The sequence below is a fragment of the Phascolarctos cinereus genome, unplaced genomic scaffold (genome assembly GCF_003287225.1).
Source record: "Phascolarctos cinereus isolate Bilbo 61053 unplaced genomic scaffold, phaCin_HiC Scaffold_4;HRSCAF=312, whole genome shotgun sequence".
Lineage (NCBI taxonomy): Eukaryota > Metazoa > Chordata > Mammalia > Diprotodontia > Phascolarctidae > Phascolarctos > Phascolarctos cinereus.
In genome coordinates, this window is record NW_027555847.1 from 492,639,027 (window position 1) to 492,652,018 (window position 12,992).

The 12,992-nt window shown below is 36.6% G+C and overlaps 1 protein-coding gene across 1 annotated transcript in view; it reads left to right on the plus strand.

Moving 5' to 3' along the window:
- The first annotated feature begins 5,875 nt into the window (after nt 1-5,875).
- Nucleotides 5,876-12,992, plus strand: part of DSC1 (desmocollin 1) — a 47,556-nt gene continuing 40,439 nt past the window's right edge. Inside the window, 3 exon segments of the mRNA XM_020992593.2 lie at nt 5,876-6,106; nt 8,832-8,916; nt 11,764-11,966. Of these exon segments, the coding sequence (XP_020848252.1) occupies nt 6,041-6,106; nt 8,832-8,916; nt 11,764-11,966 (354 nt within the window). The 5' untranslated portion in view covers nt 5,876-6,040.

Sequence of the window (12,992 nt, forward strand, 5' to 3'; positions counted from 1 at the left end):
TATGCTTTCATCCAAGTTATTGCTAAAAATGCTGAAAATTGTAGGGTATGCATACTGACTAAATTTGAGCAAACTTAACCTCTCAGTGCCCCCAATCATCATTCTGCATTGGTGGAAGGAGTTTCCTCATTGTGAATTCAATACACCAAAGAAATCCCTATCTCCAGTGATATATCTCCAATATCTTCAGACCAGACTATCTCCCCTCAAAATGCCAGAGATAATGATGTTGATAATGATGAGTCACTCGGTCTTAATGTTTATGTAATTTCTATTCTAGCAACCAGTTTCTGCTTCTTGCTGAGAATTAGGTCCAGAATAGCAGTTGTTCATCACTTCCGCTGCCTTTTGAAGACTGGAATGTTTATTAAGAGAAGTAAGTAATTAGTTAACTGTTCTGCTTTAGCAGAAAAAGACTTTGACAGATGTTGATGTTACTTAAGAACTCCATCACTACTATAACCAGACTCCCAACTCTACCATGATAAAGATATGAATCTCTGAGTCAGATCACATGGCCACCAAAATCCTACTTATTGTGTCAAATGTTTTCAGAGTTTGATGCTAAATGTTTGGACAGTTTTGATGCATTATAAGGTAGTCACCACTCACACTCTAAAAACTCATTTAAAAAAATGGCACTAACAGAATGAAAAGTAAACCTGTATGGCCAAAGTGCTATTTACCCCTATGAGGTTAAATTTCTATGATCCTATGATCCTTACTATTCCCTACTCCACACTGTGGCCATGTTTCCTCTTCACCCATCTTGAAATCCTGATTATTCTACCGAATTCTGCTTCATGTCTTTTCTCACTCATAAAGCACCCAAACCAAGTTCCATTCTCAAAGACTCCATTTCTGCCATTGATATCTCTATTATTTTAGTCTTTCAGGCTAGACACCCTGAGGCCATCACTAAAACTTTTAAAAATCTATTCAACATCACTTCTCTGCCTCTAAGTTTCATTCCCCGCCCCCCACCGAAATTTCTTTTGGTTTTGCCATTCTATTTTTTTCTGTCAGCACTTTAACTGGTGCCTCTGTTACCTCACACCTGGATTTCTGCAACAGCCTCTTATCTGGTCCCGACTCTAGTCTCTCTCCATTCCATATTATCCCACTAACTTATAACGGACTAGCATGCCTAAAACTCACCAGCACCATGATGACATCCACTTGCCTATCATTTACATCTTCTACATTTTTCATGGGCCACCTGAAATTCTTTTGTGGGCTGCAGGCCATACTGATTATTGTGCGGGCCTGATTTATTCCAATATTTCCCTATTACAAATAACTCATTATTTCAATAATTTAGGTGCTCCTTCCTACACAGTAAACTTTAGTAGCTCCCTATTCCCCCAGAATAAATAATAATCTTGTTTTTTGCTCAAAGTCCTTTATGACATGCCTTCCCCCACATTTCCAGCTGTCTTATTCTTTATTTCCCACCATATACTCCTTGAACTAGCAGCATTGATCTCCTTGCTATTCCACAAATAACACACTTTATTTCTTGGCTCTGGACCTTTTCTCTGGCTGTCCTCCATACCTGGAATGCTCTCTATCCTCATCTCCACCTCTTAGTATTCCTGGCTTTCTTCAAGTTTCAATTAAAATTCTAATATTCTATAGGAAGTTTTCCCAATCCCTCTTAATTCTAGTGTTTTCCCTCCATTAGTCTATCTATCCTACATATAGCTTATTTGTGCACACTTTGTGTTTTTTTTTTGTTGTTGTTTTTGCTTGTTGTCTCCTCCATTAGATTGTGAGCTCTTTGAGGGCAAGGATTGTCTTCAGCCTGTCTTTGTATCCAGAGTATTTAGCACAAGGCCTGGCATGTAGTAGGAGCTTAATGTTTATTGACTGGACTCACTGTCTTCCAGGCATAGTAACTCTTTAAGACCAGTTATTGAGAATTGCAAGGGTTGAAATTCGCATTGGCATGCTGACAAAATAACTCCTTGAAATGGTTATGTAATAATAACATGCATACAATAAGTGATATAAAGTAAATTTTCTAATAAATATATGATCGAAAATAAGGTGGCCTAGTTATGTAGCTGGGGCAGGAATAAGAGGCAGAATGTCTGAGTGCTACACTTGAATATAAAAACACTCAAGAAAAAATCTCTAGAGACTTGAGTGGCTCCTCTAAGAATTATGGGAAAACATAAACAACAATTATACAGGATGAGAAGGCAAAGATGGGGGACAATCTGAACCACTGGACAGAGTAGTCATAGCTAGGAGATCATAGATTAGAATGTAAGTATAACATATAGAAAGAGGTTCTCTGTCTTAAGAGTTACTTGGGTTTCAACTCCCTGTTAACCAGCTTTGTTCTGTACTTTCTGGTCTAGTAGACATTCTCTTTGACATTGAAATCAGAAATGAAATAAGAGTTTGGTAGTTCTGTCCTCTGTTTCTCATTTATTATAGTTGTTCCATTTCAAACAGCAGTTCTTTAATCCTCCTAATTTTCCCAAGACAACTTAAAAAACCCCCAACAACTTTCAAATCCCTTTTGTTATTCTTAACATCACTACCACAGTGCTTTTAACTTTATATTCCCAATGTTATGCTTATATGATCATACCACTCATATCCATCCTTTATCATGTGCCCTTGCTTTCATATTGTGTACATGACATTTTAAGTGTAAGACAGTTATCTAGATAGCTCCTTTTATTTTCTTTATAAGAATTATTTGTATTTGAATCATTTGAGTTTAATTTTTGTGAGCATTCTGGTCCTCTTAGGTGAACTTCTCCTATATGACCTTTGGTAATGAAATAATAGGATTCTTTCAATGGACCTTTTGAATCTGAGCTCTCTAAGTCTAGGGAATGTTTCAAATCTTGCTGGATTTTCCTCTCCTGATCTTTCATGAGCTCTAATGTCTCATTTATTATACTTCAGCATCCAGTTAGTTCCTCCTAGCTGGTCAGAATAGTAACCTCCCTCATCATGTCCTCTGCCTTAAAGGCTAGTCAGGAATTTCTTAGCTCCTCTGCCCTGGGCAGAAAAAAAATCTCTTTCAGATGTCTGAATAACTGAAGTCTTCCATCTTTACTATACCATGGATCTGTGGCTGGTTTGTTGTAAGATTGTGATTAAGAGGCATCATTGTATGCTGGAAAGATCACTGTATCTCAAGTCAAGAAAGGTCTGAGTTTAGAATGCTGCCCATAACATTTACCTGCTACCTGATCATGGGACCATTTAAGTCCTTTGATCCTGTTTCATTTTCTGTAAAAATAGGTAAGATAATGCTTGTAGTTACATATGTCACAAGATTCTTATGTGGATCAAATGAGATGATATATGCAAAATATGATATAAATGTAAGCTATACTTCACAAACTCCTAATCTACTTTCTCCTTCTGTCAAAGTTCTCTGTCGTGTATAACACCACCTCTTTTTTTTTCTCCTATCTGTCTTTACCCAAATACTTTCTACCAAATTTCTCCTCTCACATTCCTGGATTTTCTTATATGTGACTATATTTTCTTAATATAATTTGTTACTCTATGCTTCCCTTTTATCTATGTCATTCTTATCTATGGAAGCATGCCCTTTCATAGTCATTTTCCAGTCATGAGTCCCACACTACCAAGTTTCAGTGATAAATACAGGGTTAAATAATTTATTGCTTCCTGACTTATGATTTTAGCCTAAGCTTATTTCCCCCCCAATTGCTTGAATATCCTGCAAACCCAACACTCAGAGTATGGAATTATAGTGGGATAGTAGTGACTATTTACTGCCTATATATATAAACATAGACAGTTTGTGGGAGGAGACAGAGCCCAGCCCTGGCACTAAGTTCCAATTTAGGAATTAAGGCTGGAAAAATGGATAAAACACTGGTGATAAAGAAATATTATAGATCCAGGGATGATCAAGACACAAAGCTAGTAGAAAAGAAAAAAACTTCACATCATTTGTGTGTAAAGCCTCAAAAAAATTACGTTTGCTATAAACTTTACTAGATGTGATTATATAAATGAAATAAGAGCTCTAAAAGAAAGAATGGGAAAGAAAATAAGGGAGAATTCTAAAGGACGGAAAAGAAAATTAAACAGCTTAATACAGAAGGCAGAAAGCCCTCCTCAAGTAACAGACTATGAAAATTAGCTTGGAATAGAAATCAATTAATAGATGCTAAAAGAGAAGTGAAAAAACTGAACATATATCAGAAAATATAAGTAAGTTATCTTCCACCAAAACCAATTGTTTTGGAAAATAAGTCAAGAGATTATCTAAGAATCACTGGAATACCTAAAAAAACCTCTGCCCCCCCCAAGAAAAAAAAGATTAGAGACAAAAGACTTCTGGGAAAACTAGAAAACAATCTAAAATTTTTTAGATTTAGCAAGCTGGGCATAACAGAAATTTGTGGTTACATACATAATTTTTTCCCCGTTCTGCTTTATATTTGTAGAAGTTTCTGTGTACTTTCATTAAATTCATAATAAAAAGGGAGTGGCAGATGAAAAGGGATGAAGCAGAAAGGCTTTGATATGCATTGGTGAAGAAGTCCCCCAGATGATAAAATCACAGATCCATTCAAGTTTCTATAGTTAGTGTAAATAAGTATCTCTTGTTTATGGTGTTTTCCCAACTAGATCATAACTTTCTTGAAGACAGGGTCCATGTCGTATTCTTCTTCTTATGCCTCACAGTATTTATGCAATAAATCATTGCTGATTTCTCTGGGGGAAAAGCATTTGACGATTTGAAATGATATCAGCTTTCTGTTTCTGAGATGAAGAATAGACATCACTGAGCTTAGGCAAGTGTTTCATGTCAAGATGTCAAAGTTTTGCATCAATGATCTATTTCAGACACTCAACTTAGTGAAATCTTTTGTTTTACTTCACATTAACAGGTTCCTGAGTATTGTAATGGAAGAGAGGACAGGACATTTGGGTTCTGGGCTGAGCATTGTTGTATAACCATGACTATCTATATTGGCTAACCTCTCTAGGCCTTCATTTCCTTGTAAGGAAGTGGTTTGACTAAATTGCTTAGGTTTCTTTCATTGCTAAAATTCTATGATTTGAAAGCAACTAAAGTGGATAGAATGCTTTTAAAGTTTTTTACCCTTGTATAAGAGACTCTATCAAACAATGTTCAAGAAAAATAATTTATATATTTGCGATAACAATAAAAATTGAAGAAAAGAAGGGATACTCCCAGTTTCTACCTGACCATTCTTGACACAGACTATTGCTTTAATAACTTCTTAGATTCTCTCAGGCCTTTAGGATAAGGTCCTGTGTGGCATCCTAAATGGAAGGGAAGAATACTGAAGAATAGACAGAGCTAAACTGCTTCAGACTAGAAGACTTCATCTCTTCCAGAACAACGATGCTATATGTGACAAGGCAACACCTAAATGCTTTAGATCAAGAGATAACAGACTGATGAGAGGGTGATTGCATACCTGTTTATGTCCCTTGATTTGCCAATGGCAATGGGAAGTGGGGGGAGGGAGTAAGAGAGAATGATTCCAACTTGACTTCCCTGCATGATCCATGTCTCTTTGCCTGGGGCAGAGCAGGTTAATAAGGCCAAGGAGGAGGAGAAGGGGTGGGAGAAGGAATGGGTAATAACTGGCAAGGGACTTCATACCATCAATCTGGGGGGTAGGGAGGAGGAGGAGAGAGCTGAGGACCAAGGGTGTTCCCTTCTGCTCCTGCCTATGTGGCAAGTAGCAGAAGTTTTGAAAGGTGCTGCAAGGAGGAGCACTGGCTGGTTTTTGGGGTGATTTGGTACCCCACCCTCTACATTTGAGGGAAAACCCCTTGGCAAGAGGGGGTAGACAGAATTGGGAGGGGAAAGAAAGAGGGAGAGAAAAGAAAAGTCATTCTCCTGCTCCTCCTCCTTCTGTACTTCCTCACTTCTCTCCTGACTTTCCACTGGTGCAGAGGAGGCAGCATATTCCTCCAGCGAGGGGCCTGCAGTTGGGGACCTGCTCGCCCTGATTCATCTTGCCGCTGCCTTCCCTGACCATTGGGAACGCTTCTGATGGCACCAACTCCTGGCAGCGCCCTGAGGAGCATCCTCTGTAGGCATCTTCTCTTCTCTCTCCTGGTAAGAGTCGAGGGATTAGCGAGGATACTCAAGCGTATTAGCAGCCTCTTCCTGTCTCTGAACTGCTGGCCCCCGAGGGTGTGAAGGCAGGAGGAGGGGAATGATGGACTGCAGGGATTAGTGTGGGGAGCTCGCTTCCTTTGAACCCTAACAAAGGGGAAAGGAGGAAGGCGGAACGCCCAACTAAACAGCTTAGGAGACATCCCGCTCTAGGGGAATTCCCTGCTCCCCTAGTAGCAGACTTATTTTTTTCTCCAGAGAAAAGTGAGTGCAACACAATCCTTCCGTAGGCACGCGACCAAATAGCGTGAGCTGGTGTCAAAGTGTAAAGCTATTTGGAAAGAAGGAGTTTGGGGTTGGGAGAAGCTGCTTTGGCTGCTGATCACCTAAGGAATCCTGGGGACAGATAAGTCCGCAGCCCCGGAAAGTGCAGAAAAGGGCAGCTGAGGCTCCACTACTAAGAACAGGGGTACCTAACCTTCTTTGTATCATGGACTTTGGCAGTCTGGTGAAGCCTGTGGGCCTCTTCTTAGAATAATGTTTTAAATGCATAAAATACTTAGGATTACGAAGGAAACCACTTATATTTATTATTTAAAAAGTTATGAGTATAATTTTTTAAAAGTTTATGAACTCCAAGTTAAGAACCCCTAACCTAGAAAAAGGAAGGTGAAAATCTAGGAAGAAAACCAGTTCTCTAGGTCCAATCTAGGGATTTCTCATGAGAGCTTTGTGGAAAAAAAAAAGAAAAAGAAAAGAAAAGAGAAGAGAAAAGAAAAGAAAAAAAGAAAAAGAAAAGTGGAAGATGGGAAAGTTGGGAGGGATGTGGGGGAGGATCTTGTCAAATTGACCCTGCTTTACTGGGCCTGTATATGTATTTTTTTTAAAGATGCTACATCTCTCTTCCATTATATTCAATTCCCTCCTTTATTCAAGGCTATTAGGTCAACCAGCCCTAAAATACATTTTTATGGGGTTGGGCTTCACTAATCCACCAAAGAAGCATAAGACATGCAGGATGGATGTGCTAGGTAAAGGTCTCCTTACAAATGCATTCATTTTACCCTTGTTAGTCGTTCTCTTGACCCACTCTGGCTCTAATGATAGCCTAAAAGTGATTTCTAAAGAGGAATATGACCACTTGGGTGATGTCAGGAACAACGACAAGTGTTGGAGAATTCTTTTCCAGGAGCTCTACATTGTTATCTCTTTATTCTATTTCCATATCCCTTTTATTTCCCACTCCACTATCACCAATACCCTATAGGGATGCAAGAAGCCTTATCTATGATACACCTGTTTCACTTCCTGACACCTGTTCCCTCCCTTTACATTTCTTGGCCCCTGCTTAAACTTGTAGGCATCAATAGTGCACACTGGTTCTATCTGTAATGTTCTATAGGTGTGAGTGGGCAGAAAGAAAGGAGTAAAAGAGTGGGAGTTAATACAACACACATCTGTGCCCACATATGGATATATAAAATGAATAGGACTTAGCTGATTTTCTAAGAATCAAGATCAGGATGATATTACTATGTACACATGGCACCTAAGAATCAAGATCAGGATGACATTACTATGTACACACAATAGTATTTAGACCACTATTTATTAGAATGTTTTCTTAAAAGCACAGGACTAAATTAACCCTAAGAAGTCATTTTAGACCATTCATTGACTTGAGGAAAGAAGACTTAAAACAGTCAAACAGATGAGACTATTTCCTGTGTCTAAAGCTATCCATGATGAGAGGAGTGCCAAATATGGCTTTTTTCCCCTTTCGTTCCTGGTTTGGGTAGTTTCAGCTTCACTTGAGGGTTTTCACAAAACTTCAAAGTGGTTTAATCTGTTCATGAGGTTTTATTCTCTCTTACTAACCAAAAAGAAAAAAGTCATTGCTGCAAATGAAGAATTATGAGAAATATGACATGTTATTCCGTGGGCATTCCAACTTTGCTAGGAACTTTTCTATTTGACAAATTGCAAAGTGATCCTTGCAGAATAGCTAACTCTCTCTCTCTCTCTCTCTCTCTCTCTCTCATGCGCATGCATGTACACACACATGTGGGTGTGTGTATATATACCCATATGGAGTAGACCCCAAAGGAAACAACTAGAACTACGTAATAAGTTGAAAGATATGAGGCCCCTGAATTTTATGCTGACTTTCAGTAGTAGCTGTATGAAATAACAAAATAACCCTTCACTTCTTGAATTCTTTTGATTGCTTATCCACTCCTCAGTTTGGAGTCAGGGCAAGAATAGAACTCCTTTTTTGACAACCTCCAGTGAAATAAATTAAGTACTTATGCTATGCTAGAAATTAGAATGAAATATGTGATTATTTTAATAAATTATTTGACCATAAAGATGAGGAACTGAGGAATTAAGAAATGAGTATTTTTATTTATATGAATTTATTAATTTTATATTATTTTGATTTTCACATTTTATTTCAACTTTAATATTACATATTAATATATGAATCTATATGAATGATTAAAAGTTGAATTTTGGTTTCATGAGGCTAATGTTCTCCTTCCTTTTAATTCAAAATCTCTAAAGTCATTTTTCTGAGTCTTTCAAGGGAATTGTTCAAGGTTCATTCTTAAAGATTCAAACTTTGATTGTAGTAAGAAACAAACATTTCTTATGACATGCCAGTAACATGCAAAATGCTAGGATGATATGTAATTCCCCTTAAAGCATTTTTTTTTCTTTGTAGGTTCTGTGTTTCTTTTGTGATGCTTGTAAGAAAGTCGTTCTTAAAGTCCCCTCTCATCTTCAGGCTGACACATTTGTAGGCAGAGGTGAGAAAAAATGTTGTAAGACTTTCAAAGTTGTAATTTTCTACATTTTGCTTAAGGCTTTTCTAAGAGCTGGGATGAAAGCCAGGTAGTAACTGCCCTATTTAAAATTTGGCCTTTAATGATGAGCAGACAACCTAGTTTGTTGTAGTGGTTAGGGATATCTGAAATCCCAGAGTATGCTTTCTTTCTTTTCATTCAAGAGAAATGAGGGAACACACAACAGATTTAAAATGACTGAAGTTCATTTCTTCAGAACTGGTGAAGCTAAATCTCTTCCATATTAATTTAATTCAATTCAGGTCAGCAAATCTTTTAAAAAACTTTCTATATGCAATTCACTAAGGTTGGCTTCAGGTGTACAAAGAAGAAGTGAAACACTGTGCCTTCCCTCAAGGAGCTAAACTGCTTCTGAAGTTCCCAAGTCATGGTTCTCTAAATCACTAGCTATTGATAGGAAATACCAAGATTCCAAGCTAGCATGTGAGCTATTTTTCTCATAACAATAACCATTATCACTACTGGTTTATGAGGTAGATGTACCTCACACTTTGTAGCTAAGAGTCATAAGGAGCATACATTTATAGTGGGAAGGGACCTTAGAAATCATCTTGTCCAACCCTTTCAAATTATAGATGAGGAAACAGGCACAGAGAGGTTAAACAGTTTACCCAAGGTCATGGAAGAGATAACAGCAGATCCATGATTTAAACCCAGGTCCTCTGACTCCAAATCTAGCTCACTCTCTACTATGATAGTTCATCTAGGTTTCTCACTGATCTTTACTCTTTATTCAGAAATATGCCCCTGAATACAGGGTGTCCCAAAAGTCTTAGTTTCATCTTAAATTTTAAAAGCTATAGGACCTTGGGCAAATTATTTTAACACTTCTGGTCCTCAGTTTCTTCATTATAAAATGAGTAGGTTAAATTAAATACTTTTCAGAATCCCTTTAGGTTCTAAGCCTTATGAGTCCATATAAGGAAAAGGAATTCTGAAAATATTCCTATAAGGGTTGGCCCTGCTGCCCAGAGAATTGACCTTACCTCAACATAAGAAGAATCTTCTGAGCATTTTTATAGTGGTGTCCACATTTGCCTGCACTCCCTCCAAATAAGCACATTGTTACATAACTTTAATTATTTTAATGATAAAAATATTTTATTTTAGTTACCTGTATATATAGCTAGGTGGTATGCTAGGAGGTATACAATGACCTCAATTGAAGACTATTATGAAGAAGTTTTCAGTCTTTTTAAAAGAATGCATTGCAGATTTCTTAATGCTACTACAGACAGCATTTATCATATTATTAAGGAAATACATATAATTTACTTTTGCTTGATCAACTTTTCCTCATTTTTTCAACCAGACTTTCCAATCTACTTGCTATATAGTTGTAAAACTACAAAAAAATACCTAAAACAAACTTTTAATAATACTACATAATGGACTGACTTCATTTGAGTTTTGCAGTGGAGAGAGAGCTGGATCTACAGTCAACAGATTTGAGCTGTTCAGATCCTGACTGTGATTTCCTAGCCTGGATGATCTTGGGCAAGGTTCAGCTTCTCTGGGCCTCAATGTCTTCATTGTAAAATGAGGAAATTGTACTAGAAAAGCTCTGAGGTTCCTTCCCATTCTAAATCTATGAGTCTATGATATATAGATTTTATGTAGATTTATATAGACATAATACAGATTTTAAGATCCAAAGGGCAAATGGTATGAACACATATAAACTCCCATATTGTCACAAGAAAAATGAAATTGTGCAAATATGAATTCTGTTTGAAAAAAAGTGGACATTGGTACTCTCTTATGAGGACTTAGCATTTTGTCTTTAGACATGGAGCTATATTTTTACTTGTTATATGGGGAGAAAATTGTCCTATTGAAAGCATAAAGTTTATGACTATTTTAAGAATGTCTTACATATGAAAGGCTGAAATACAAGTGAACATCTAAAAGAAATTTTGCTTGAAAAAGAAGAAACATGCAAGTTAATGAATGTAGTCAAAAAATATGAAGGAAAAAAAAATTGCACGCCCTATTGGGAGACAGGTGATTTTGTCTTTCTAAGTCCAGTACCTCACACTGTATTTTGCTCATGGTGGGAAGAAATTAATGACTGCTTTTTTGATTGGCTCCAGCATCTCCTAATCCTGTTTTTTTTAAAATCCAGTATTTTTATAAATAGATCTTTAGATAGTATCAAATGACTTAATACCAATGATAGAAGAATGTGATCTGGCAAGTTAGAAGCTGATTCTAAAGTCAGAAGTAAAATTCTATTTTTTTCTGTGTTCACATTCATTTCCATTGGTCAAAACAAAACAAAATTCTGGTGTTTGGAAGGAAAAGACTGTTAAATCTTTGTTCACGGTATATTTTCAATAATATAACCAAAGTGAATTAAATATAGTAGGTTTAATTATTACAAAATTATGACACAAAATCAATGTAAGACTCTCTAAGCTTTGCTGGCATCAGCCTAGTTATTATCACTGTCTCTCTCACTCTTGAGATTGCTCTGTATAACCTTTGCATTTACCCACTTGTGTAACTTGTATATTCCTCTAGTAGAATAAAAATTTCTTATTGGCTGGACCTTCTTTTTTTTTCCCTTAGTATTCTTGACTTGTAGCACAGTGTCTTGCAGCTAGTAGGCATTTAATAAATGTTTGTGGAATGGAATTGAATTAGTTTGAAAAAGAGACACTCATAATTCAAATATAGTTAAGTTCATTCCTACCCTTATCATGCTGTAACAAGCAGCTGTCATTCCTGTAAAACATGTTCTCTTTTTGTTTGCATCTTTCAAATCCCTATCGAATTTCTCCCATGCAGTTAATCTAGAGGAGTGTCTTAAATCTGCTGACCTCATCCATTCAAGTGATCCTGACTTCAGAATTCTGGAAGATGGTTCAGTGTATACAACAAAAAACGTTGAGTTGTCTTCTGAGGAAACAACCTTTGCTATTTTGCTCTCAGACTCTCAGAAACAGGAAGAAAAAAAGATAGAGATTGTACTGTTAGCCGCAGAAAAGAAGGTACAATGGATAAAAACTTGAAGTATTTTTGTGTATTGTTTTGTCTATTTAAAACAAACATCCTCCAAGCTGTTGTTAGATACAAGTTCAATATGAACATTTTGATTTACGAAAAAAAATAATTAAATAGCTACAGCATAAAATGAAAAGGATTTACAATCAAGTTTTTCTAAGTAGCAGGCCTAGTTCATTTTAAGTACAATAATTCATACATATACATATATATTCTATTTGTACACATATGCACACATACATACAGTCTTTTAAGGTGTACAAAATGCTTTCTTCAGATTCCTAGGAGGGTGATACTGTGAGGATTATTACTTCTATTTTACAGATATAGAAATTGTGGCTCCAAGAAATAATGTAACTTAGCTATGATCACACAGTTAGTGAATACATGAGCCAAGATTTGAACTCAGGTCTCCTGACTTCAAGTTTGTGCTCTCTTGGCTACATCACATTTTCTGATTTAATTTATAAGAATTCGGATTATACATTTTCCAGAACACATTTATGTGTGTATACACATATGTGTGTAAAGGAAAGTGTTCCTATAGTAAAAGCTTTGGCATATGTATGTGTATGTTCATGCAGGGAATCCCAAAAATCCTAGAGTAGTTTTAAGCCATTAAAGCTTTTAAGACCCCTTGCATATGTACACATACACACACATGTTAGTGCTTAGTATTATATCACTTCAAATTGTAGTATTTTTGATCGTCTCTCAATGAATCATTTGGTTTGCGGATTTCCCACGGCTGTCCAAAATCTCTTTTATGACTGACCAATAAGTTTGATTCATCAAGAGTAGGGGTGACCCAGGGTGAGGTTGGGGCTGGACATGGAAACTAGGAAGGTACAGAAGAAGGAAGTAAGAAAGAGCTGAAAGTATTGATCTGAACATTTCTCTGTATTTGTGTGCATATATGCATGTCACTAAATATGTATCTTTCTCTTCTCAAATCAAGAACATACTATGTTTGCTTTATGCCATATGATGACTTTCTTAATTTCACTTTACGT